The following is an 11,033-nucleotide window of genomic DNA, read 5'->3' as shown; positions in this document are numbered from 1 at the left end:
GGCAATCTTCGTCAGCCGCCCATCTTATTCGGCATCGATCTTCGTCGACCACCCATTTTCTTCGGCTTCGATCATCGTCGATAGCCCACCTTCTGCTGTCCATCGTTCTTCACAAGCTCCGGGCTCTGATACCAACTGATGTGGGGGATCGCCGTTGGATCGTTGGAAGAAGAGGATGCATGAAGGATTTTTCAAGAACAAGAGAGAAAACCAAGCACTAAGCTTCCATTCATATAATATTCATCATATCCTTCATTCATCTTTTACAATCTATATATAATAATCAAGTAAAAACCTAGAGACACCTAGAAGATTCTAGAAAATAGACAACACTTGTAACAAACTAGATAACTTATTCCTTAAGTACGCTATGACTATGATGTTCCACATCACATTGTTTCCCTCAATCATAAACCATTTCCTCAACATTTAGGTGCCTATATGATATTGAAAATCAAGCGATCTTGAGCTTATTGGATTTGTTTCGCCGAGCCGCTCAATTTGATTATAAGCATGCAAAATTTGAAAATTATTTGGCTATTCAACTAAACGTTAAAGTTTACAACTATGTTTCACATCTTTAATTTGGGCCTAATTAGGCTCATATTTGATCAATTTTGATTTTGTTGGGTTCATCTCGTTGTTGAGATGTTTAATTCAACTATAACTTCGCAGAAATTAGATTCCAAAAAATTCTAAATTTAATTTTGAAAGTTTTCAATTCAAATGTGCATCGAGATTCATGCCCAACATTGATTTTTTTTGACAGATCAGCTTTATATATCTAACATCCAAGCAAAAAATTCAAAACTTCTCCATTTTTTTTTGTAAAATTATATTATAAAACATAGAAAGCATATCCAATCACGCATTAATTGTTTACTGATTATCGATGTAGTAAATAATGGCTTAAGAAATTAAGTATATTTATACATTACACAATCTAGCAAAAGTATCGTATTAAGTGCATTTTGTATAAGTTATAAAATATATATATAAATAAAAACTAACTTTGGGTAGAAATCATTAAACAATCAATATATAATAAATATTTAAAATAAAAATGATTATTTCTAATTCATAAATATAATTTATTTTAATACATTAATAATTTTGAAATATATAACTGTTAAAATTTTATTTAGGTCTATCTGAAATATATTAAATTTTTTCAGAAAAATTATTTGCATAGCACAAAAATCTAATAAATTCAAGTATTTATTTATATCATCAAAAATATTATAAAATTAATTCATGAGAAAATTTTGTTCGTAATATTTCAATTATAATTTAATTATAATTTATTTTTATTTTTTATTCTATAATAATGTTTATTAATATTTTTTATTTTTATAAAATTAAAGGTTTTTTTTTTTTTTTGAATTCTTCGTATTATTAAAATTTACGGTTATGTTTGCTGGTCTTTTCTGAAGGATATGAGGAAGTCCACAGGAAAGGGGGTGTGTGGGCGCAGATGGCATGAGCAATGAATAGCAAGAGACGTTTGAACGGTCAAAAGAGGGAGCAATGATAGAAGTTCAGGACGGGAAGCCTACAGAGTATTCTTTCTTCGCCTTCTTTGACTGTCACCGACCCCGAGAGAGAAAGGAAAAGACCGCGTGGTGTAGTTTTGGATCCAACGCTCATCGGGTTCTTTTGGAGGAGAAGCCCTGAAGCTGCGAGGAGGAATCCTAATCTGGACTGGGATTGAGATCTGGATCTCGTTGTGGTATAGAATTTTTGCGGTTCAAGTCGAAGCAGAAGCCTGAATTTGTAAGGATCTGTTTTTTTTTCTTCAGTGTTGTGGTTTGGAGGTGTTTTTGCTAATATTATGCATTCATGTGATTCAAATCGGGCTTCTGTATGTTAGTAGGTGGGAGTTTGTGGATTTCTCTTTTTCATCTTTCGTCAACTTTACCTTTTAGTTTAACTTCCTTTGGTTGATTTTGAGTTGATATGGGTTGTAAGCCGGCTCTGTTGTTGAATGCTCGGTTACAGTAGAGGTGTTTATAAACATAAAGATGAGTGGTGTCTTGATCTCTGTGCTAGATTTCTTGCTTTTGGAACTCCAGATTTTACGATGACGTATCTTTGTGTTCCTGACTTGAGAAATTGGTTTTCGTATTACTGCGTGGATGTCTCTTTTGTTATCTCTGCTAGATCTATACCATAAGGCAAGTAACCCTCTTCTTATTTGTTGTATTTTGAAAGATAAGCAGAGTTATTTTTCTCCAATTTTACATAAGAAATGTTTAAGATTTATTCGTTTGAAAATAGAGAATAGGATGCTGGTTGCGGGAACTTTTCTCTTGCATTATGTTGGTTTTTATATTTCTAGTGTGTGATAAACCGGGAATCTCCTACTTGATAATTGCTATTTTGCCTTCGTGGTTTTTTATCCTTCGAAGAAAACGCAGTAAGTTTAATGGAGTTTTTAGCTAGATTTTTTATATCTTTTAATGAATGCTGTTATTAGCATGATTGAGATGAAGGTTTTTACCTTTGATCAGCGCTATTCTTAAGTGAGAACGGATCATGTTGGTTTATATTTTTCTGCTATTAATTGTTGAGTAGGGGTTCAACTTCTGAATTAGATATGAAGCCATGTATTGGTTCCTCAACCCCAAAGAACAAATATCGGTGCATTTCATGCTTTGTTTTTTCTAGTGAAATATGTAATTTCTACTATTGGTTATCTGCACATCATTATTCATAGGAAATAAGCCTTTTACTGGCTCATCTACGCATGCTTTTTTAAAAGAAAGGAAAAAATAAATATCTGTATTTACCTTACATTGTTGTCCGATAGGTACATACGAAGGCTTCTAATTGGAAAAGGACTGTGCAATCCATTGAAGTTCGTTTCTCATAAGTAACTTTTTATCAAGGATGGCTTCTGTTAGTATGGCGCCATCATCAGGAATGAAAAATACCGGTGGTAATACTTTTGGCATGGATAAATTGCCTGAAGAGATAAATGACTTGAGGATAAGGGATGATAAGGTACCAAAAAATCTGAATGTGGGAGCGGAATATTACTATGGTAATTGACTACTACTAGCAAGCTCCAATACTAATATGATTCATGATGCAGGAAGTTGAAGCAACCATCGTTGATGGAAATGGTACTGAAACGGGACATATAATTGTGACAACTATTGGTGGTAGGAATGGCCAGCCAAAGCAGGTAATTTCTTTGGCTATTATTGATGAAAACCACCTAATTATTTTTTTCTTAGATAAAATTATGTGATAGTTTACCCTGATTAGTTGAAATAAGGCTAATGATGATGATTTTTGGTTCTTCAGCACAAATTTGCTAACCATCTTGTTTGTATACCAGCTCAATTTTGTATGCCATCTTCTTCTTAAACTGATACTCTTATTTTGTTCTTTTTTGAAGACTATAAGCTATATGGCTGAGCGTGTTGTGGGGAATGGATCCTTTGGAATAGTTTTTCAGGTTAGTCTACTTATTTACTTTGTTGTACGGGAAAGTATTTGGTGCTCCTGAGTATTGTGTGAAAGAAGAGAGTAAAATACCTCCTGTACTTTTTTCTCCCCCCTCTCCCTTATACAGTGCTCACTGCTCAGCAAGCACCCGAAAATTTTCTTTTGTTGTTGACTTATCTTTATCATCCTTCTATGAACGGAATATATTAATGCATATTATCCATTTCTCATCTTAACTTTCATTGCTGACCCTGGGACCTACTTGGTGTTTATTAACTTCATTTTTCACATTGCACAGGCAAAATGCTTGGAGACTGGTGAAACAGTTGCAATAAAGAAGGTTCTTCAGGACAAAAGATATAAGAACCGTGAGCTGCAAACCATGCGTCTTCTTGACCATCCAAATGTGGTCTGTCTGAAGCACTGCTTCTTTTCAACTACCGAGAAGGATGAACTATATCTTAACCTTGTACTTGAGTATGTGCCAGAGACGGTTCATCGAGTAATCAAGCACTATAACAAGATGAACCAAAGAATGCCGCTAATATATGTGAAGCTTTATACATACCAGGTAATAATCCTCTATTATTCTTAATTACCTTGCATTGATTATGTTTGAAACTTTATTTTTTTTATTATCGTTTTGAGGAAATGAAAGGAAAACATGGCAAGACCGTCCTAATTTGTGTTTATGTTCCTTTTCAAATGATTGCTAACTATTGCTACAGTTTGATACTTACTGGATTATTTTTTTTTTTTTTGCTGGATCTCAGTTATTGTTTCTGACTGTAAAATAACTATTTTATGAATTAAAGATAACGAAAATAAAATTCTGTTCAATTTTGATCTTGATTTGGTTCCTATATAAAATGTTTTAAATCATAGAATGTATCTTTTCCTAAAAGTTTAGCTTATGAATCATCTATTTTTTATTTGAATTTTTTTCTGGAATCCCTTGATATTATGGATGGGATGCAAAATATACGAGAAATTAATGCAAGATAAATGTCGGTTTTGTTGGAATGCATAGATCTGGGTTTGCATTAGAGTTGCCTTTTGTCTCTACTTGCTTGTGTATATTGACTGCAACCATGTTGAAGCACTTGCTTTGCACTAATGTTCTGCCCCACGGTCCATTTAAACTGACTGCATGGGACCAGGCTACTACTTAATGTTGGTTGCAATTGTGAATGGACCTACATACTCTTATGTATCTTGTGGTTGACTGCACATGTTGATTAATGACACCCATTTCTATGTATGAGTACAATGTCATTTAAATTTTATATTGCTATAGATTGTATTTTTTTTCTACTTCTTCTGACTGGTAGTTCTTCAGAAATTGTTTGATTGACAGTTTCTGTTTTAATATGAATCTTCCCCTTTTTGTGAAAGGGCTTTCTGTGGACATGCAATTCAATTCAGGATTTTCACAGCTCCTGGCTGCAATTCTCACTTTTTATAAATTCTATATTGATATTTTTCAGATCTGTAGAGCATTAGCTTATATCCATGGCAGTATAGGGGTTTGCCATAGAGACATCAAGCCACAAAATCTTTTGGTACGTTCACTCTTGATCACCATTATGTTGCTTGTGCATTATTTGATGCATGTTTTGAGAACGGAGATCCTAATTGTTGAAAAATTATTCTTATAAAAATGCATGAATATGTTAATTGTAGTAGTTTTTTATGTTTACCTCATATTTTAAACAGAAGCTCTGATTTCTATAACAGGTTAATCCACATACACATCAACTAAAATTATGTGATTTCGGAAGTGCAAAAGTCCTGGTATGTCTGAATGTCCTTGAGATATATATATATTTTTTGGGGTGAAAATTTTTTTATATGTTTATTGATTTGTTCCTAACAGGTGAAAGGAGAGCCGAATATATCTTATATATGCTCCAGATATTACAGAGCTCCTGAGCTGATATTTGGTGCAACTGAGTACACCTCAGCAATTGACATCTGGTCTGCTGGCTGCGTTCTTGCTGAGCTTCTATTAGGGCAGGTGCAGTCTTCATCCAATTTGAATAACCAGATTTTTACTAATGTAATGCTTAAATATAATTAAGCTGATCTATATATATATTTGCAGCCTCTCTTCCCTGGAGAGAGTGGAGTAGACCAACTAGTTGAAATAATAAAGGTAACCATTACTTCGCTAAATTCTCTTACATTGCTTAACGCAACCAGCTTAATCTCTGTGCAATTCTTCATATTATCTTGTTTCCAGATTCTAGGCACCCCAACTAGAGAAGAAATCAAATGCATGAATCCAAATTATACTGAATTCAAGTTTCCTCAGATCAAAGCTCATCCGTGGCATAAAGTACGATAGCTTTTGTTATCCCTTATTATCCCTAAAACTTAGGTCTTTTTATCTATTAAACTATTATGAATTCTTATTATGGTGACATGTTTAATGATTTAGATTTTCTACAAAAGAATGCCACCTGAAGCTGTAGATCTTGTTTCTAGGCTTCTCCAGTACTCCCCAAACCTTCGCTGCACGGCGGTGAGTTCTTCATTGTAATTATTACAAACCTTTCAATTATTGGTTACTGAGGTTTTTCACTGCTGCAGTTTGAAGCATTAATCCACCCTTTCTTTGATGAGCTTCGAGATCCAAACACCCGCTTACCAAATGGAAGGTTCCTTCCACCTCTCTTTAATTTTAAGCCTCATGAGTTGAAGGGAGTTCCCGTGGAGATGCTACTGAAACTCATTCCGGAACACGCCAGAAAGCAGTGTCCTTTCCTAGGTCTGTAATGTGTTGGAAAGATCATCAAAACTATCCTGCTCGACTAAAAGATTTCAGAAAGAATGACAAGTCTGCGGCATTAGCTGGCCATGTGAACTTTTCTCTTGAATTTTTTTTTTATTTGAAGCTTTCCATAGCCCTCGGTGCCTATTGTAAAGCAGATTTAGAAGGTATGCGGACCTTCAAAAATCTTTGATGACTTTTCTAACTCCTGCTTTCCTTCTCTATCTATTCTGCAACAAATTTGTAGTATTAATACGAAGAGATTATTTTTATTGAGTTTCTTTTGTCTTTGTTTGAACATTTTAGTATGAAAATTGATGTTGTTTTCACTCATTTGACTTCCTTTGTTAACCATAGAATCAAGTTCTTACATAATTTTTTTGCAAACAATTTGATTAGTTTTCTGTCCCATTCATCATTCCCTTTATATATGCGGAGAAGATGCTTGGCAGTTGCTATATGAGCAATGTTTTGGATTTTCTGTTTGGGTTTGGTGAGACGTCTGCTTATCAAGTTCTGACGAAAAACATGTGATAGCTACATATGTCAATACATTTCGGGAAAAATGCTCGATGAGAACATTGGATAAAGTTCTTATTAACAATAGGCCTAAATCTGTGTAATATACTTTTAGCAGTAATTAATTCAAAGCATTATTTGAAAATTGTGATTTCCCATCACCCCAACCCAAAGTTAAGATATTCCACTAAAGCAAAAAAGTACAAATTGGTTAAAAATCTATTAGGCCTCAGCACAAAAGATCAGGCAGATAAAGAAAACTAGAGAAAGAATAACTAAAAAAGACAAGCAAAGAAAAAAAAAAGCCTCTGATATGAAAATAAGAGATTTGTCATGGTATTGTAGATGACACCAACAAGGTGTGTGGCAATCAGAACGATACACCTAGGAAGACCTCAACATTGATCATTTGAGGGACCCAAATCCTCGCCCAAGATCTCATAAGCTGTTTTTTTCCTTTTCCTTGGGGCATTGGTGACAAGCCCAAGTTGTTACAGTTCTTTCTGAAGGTGACCATGAGATACTCTAGATCTTTGTTTCGAGATAATCAAGCTATTGTTGGATATATCTTGTTGTTGAGATTTTTTTGCAGTGAAGACAATAGGGTTTGGGATGGAAACAATTGACGTTGGAAAGGGGCGTCTCATTTCATGTCCTTTGAAGGTGATGGTAATAAGATTGGCTTTCATCTTAGGCTTTCGCCTTCTTGAGACGATGTTTCAAGTTCCCAAATGGTCCGGTTGGGAAGATGGAGGATCAGACTGCTAAGTAAGCACAAGAATAGCTAGATGTGATTTTTTATTTAAAAGAGCAAGATAAATGTATAAATAAGCATGAGATATTGATGAAAAATATAGATTAATTTAATTTATAATTTATAGTAATTGATAGTATGATTATATATGAACTATTGATCAGAGAAATATAAGATATTTAATATGTGAGCTCAATGCAAATGGTAAATTATTCAGTTCACGTTAATAAACTTAGAAGGCATGTTTTTCCCGCACAACTTATAGTATGTAATAGCATGATTACATAATACTAAAAGCCTCCTATGATTATTTAGGCTCATGATTTATTTATTTTTGTTGCATTAAAGCATTAATTTCATGATTATGGATGTTTGTAATGGCCTGATTCGTTCACTCATCCATTATGATGATGGAGTTGAGCCGCATGACTATAGCTTGATGGCTTGACCACCAAAGAAAAAAAAAAGTTATTATATGCATTCAGAACTACATCGCACAAAAAATAAAGTTGTATCAATATAATCAAATAAATTTAATTTAAAAATCAACACTAATCAAGATAAGACAATTCACAAATACCCTATGACCACATGATTGGCCTAATTATGACTATTGATACGTCATCAAAAACGACCTTGATCAGGCACAAATCTCGATGCATATTTGAATTAAAAATTTTCATTATTAAATTTTGGAACATATAAACGCCGATCACAACAAACTTATAGTCAAACTAGATGTCTCGATAAGATAAACTCGGTGGCATCAAAATCATTCTAATCTGAGTTAAAATGAGATTGAATCAAGATACTGAAGCTTATTTGGAAGTACCATTGCATTAATTGAGTAATTAGATAACCTCCAAATATGAAATGCTTATAGTTAAATCAAGCGGCTCGGCAAAATGAATCTAATGAGCCTAATATCACTTAATTCTGACATCATTTAAAACACTTAAATGCTTGATGAAAGCTCTATGATCAAGAGAATCACTATGAGCCGTCCAATATAACACTCCAAATTTACCGTAGACCTTTCTCATATTAACTGAGCATATCACTCTTAAAAATTTATAAAAAGACCAACGTTCTTCACATGAGGGGGAAAAAGGAGAGAAAAAGAGAGTGCTCTCTAGCATTTTTCAACTATTGCTAGTGCCGATGGCCACCAGTTGATGCCACCAACAACCACCATTGTTACTGAGGATTAATATCATAAATATCTATCAAATATAGAGTATTAATAAGATTTAACCCTACCGTTGAGTAAAAAAGTTCACCTGTGGATATCCGTAATCCCTATTGGGGAAATTAGACCCTGTTGTTAGGTATAAAAGTCCATATGTAGACATCTACGATCCCAATTGAAGAAATCAGATCCTATTGTTGAATATTAACTGTCATATTTGATTTTCTATAGACTCCCTCTTCTTGAATAGTGAAGAAAGGAGAATTTTTGCATCACTTGCTATATAGTGGATTTTACAACTTGATCAGACCACGTGGTTTTTTCTTGGACTTGTTTTTTTTTTTAATCTTTTCGTATTGATTCATTGTACATTACTAAAATATGAAATATGCACTCCACCGATTCAAATTTTTATCACGCAACAGTTTGGCGAAATCTATGGGGTAGCATTCTTAACATACTTCATCAATGGATAAAAATCAACCCCTCAATCAAGAGAAACAAAATAATGGTGAACAAGTTCCCCCAAGCCTCACTTTAGATAATCATATAAGTTGGATGGAGGAAGTTCAAAATCAAATCCTTCAATTATTGGAAAAGGATGGATAACAAAAGGTACCATCACAATATGATGAAGTTCTTTCTCTGCAATATTAACAATAGTTTGGAGACAACGTCAATCAAGAAGAACCTCTTTCCCCACAAGCTTATTATGTTCTCTTAAATACAACTAGTTCATCACATCCTCCACATATTGTTTGACCAACCCATAATCCACCACTAGTTTGTGGAGAACTTAAATCAACATCATTTTATTGATGTCCCTTGGGATAGTATAAAAGATATAGATATCTTATTTTGAAGGAATTTCCTTTTGATGGAATGAAATCAATTTACTCATCCAAATAGCTTCCAAGAGTCCTCACCCTTAACAAATGAAATTCTTCGACATCCTATTAGAGTGGGATTCAAGCTATCTACTATTGATCAATATGATGGATCCTTTGATCCCTACAAACATATTGATCATTTTAGGACCATCATGCATATCTTGCAAGCTTCTAATAAACTTCTTTGTCAGGTCTTCCCTACTACTCTCAAGGGTTAAGATCACACTTAATTTTACTCGCTCTCAAGAAATACTATTCACAACTTCACTCACATTGTCAAACTTTTTATTGAACAATTCATCACTAATCGAAGAATTATCAAAGTGTCCTCTCATCTTTTTGGGATTCATTAAAATGAGGGAGAAATATTAAAGGAGTAATTTAAAAAAAATTCTTCTAAAGCATGCCAAATTCCAACAGTAAATTCTGAATTATTAAGATGTGTTTTTCTTTTAGGCCTTCGACTTGGACTGTTATACTAATCATTGATGCAAGAGATTGTACATTCATACAGTAATTTGATTCATTGAATGGAAGCTCAAATAGTTACATATGAATCTATCAATGCTCATTAATACTAATTTGAGCAATCTTCTTTTAAACAAAAAAATTCATAAGAATTTATGTTTAACTTTAGTTTAACTTCAATTTTATTAATACCTCGATAAGAATAAAAATCTTTATTTTCTTTAAGATCTCTCTAACTTCAATTTTATTAATATGTCAGTAAGAATAAAAATCTTTATTTTCATTTAGAGTGCTAAGGTCACTAAAGTCAATCGCATTCTCATAATATTCATTAAAGAGTTTATAAAAATATCTCATCCACATTTGGTGAATATCCTCTTCTAATAAAGCACTTTTTAATCTCCATCCTTAATACACTTCATTTGAACTAAATTCTTAATACTCTTATCTCTATGTTTGACTAACTTATACATATATCTTTAGTTCTCCTTAGTTTCTAATACATTAAATAAATCATTAAAGGCTGAAATATTTGCATCGCATATTACTTTTTTAGAATTCTTATGGGCATTTTATATCTTTCCCAATTATCAGAATTTTTACATCTAAATCAATTTTTATAACAAATTTTCTTATATTTTATCTTTTATTACACATTTTGATTCAATGATCAACTATTTTTTTACTATTATGAGCTTTCTCTTTGATACACCAAGCACATCTTTTGCAACATTAGCTTTCTCATGCATAGACAAAATCTTAAGATATAGTATTTTACTCTCAAAAATATTTTTATTAATATTCTTGAAATGCACTCATCTAAAACAAGAATAACGTTTTACTTTATTTTTTATTCTCTAAAATCATTCAATCTTTTAATTTTATTTGATGTATCTAAGACTTCATTTGGGATAATTTTCTTAATGGATAAATCAACTTTTTAGTACAATTGGCACAAATCAGTTTATTAGATTGAGTCGTCGGCCT

At 32.9% G+C, this 11,033-nt stretch overlaps 1 protein-coding gene across 1 annotated transcript; it reads left to right on the top strand.

Annotated features, from left to right (window-relative positions):
• Positions 1-1,447: 1,447 nt before the first annotated feature.
• LOC110112677 (shaggy-related protein kinase alpha) lies at positions 1,448-6,526 on the top strand. Its single transcript, XM_020844980.2, has 12 exons — positions 1,448-1,773; positions 2,810-3,003; positions 3,095-3,187; positions 3,404-3,463; positions 3,752-4,024; positions 4,941-5,015; positions 5,191-5,247; positions 5,330-5,470; positions 5,558-5,608; positions 5,696-5,791; positions 5,894-5,977; positions 6,046-6,526. Exons 2-12 carry the CDS (start codon positions 2,890-2,892, stop codon positions 6,229-6,231), a joined length of 1,230 nt encoding a protein of 409 aa, XP_020700639.1. The 5' UTR covers positions 1,448-1,773; positions 2,810-2,889; the 3' UTR covers positions 6,232-6,526.
• Positions 6,527-11,033: the final 4,507 nt, after the last annotated feature.

Source organism: Dendrobium catenatum, unplaced genomic scaffold, assembly GCF_001605985.2.
Source record: "Dendrobium catenatum unplaced genomic scaffold, ASM160598v2 fragScaff_scaffold_627, whole genome shotgun sequence".
In the NCBI taxonomy this organism is placed as follows: Eukaryota; Viridiplantae; Streptophyta; class Magnoliopsida; order Asparagales; family Orchidaceae; genus Dendrobium; species Dendrobium catenatum.
Note: the sequence above shows the minus strand (reverse complement) of the source record. Positions and strands in the feature narration are given on the sequence as shown.

Coding starts and splice junctions, on each gene's coding strand:
- LOC110112677 (XM_020844980.2), top strand. CDS start 2,890: ATGGCTTCTGTTAGTATGGCGCCATCATCAGGAATGAAAAATACCGGT. Junction 4,025..4,940: donor TGAAGCTTTATACATACCAG/GTAATAATCCTC, acceptor GATATTTTTCAG/ATCTGTAGAGCATTAGCTTA. Junction 5,016..5,190: donor TCAAGCCACAAAATCTTTTG/GTACGTTCACTC, acceptor TTTCTATAACAG/GTTAATCCACATACACATCA.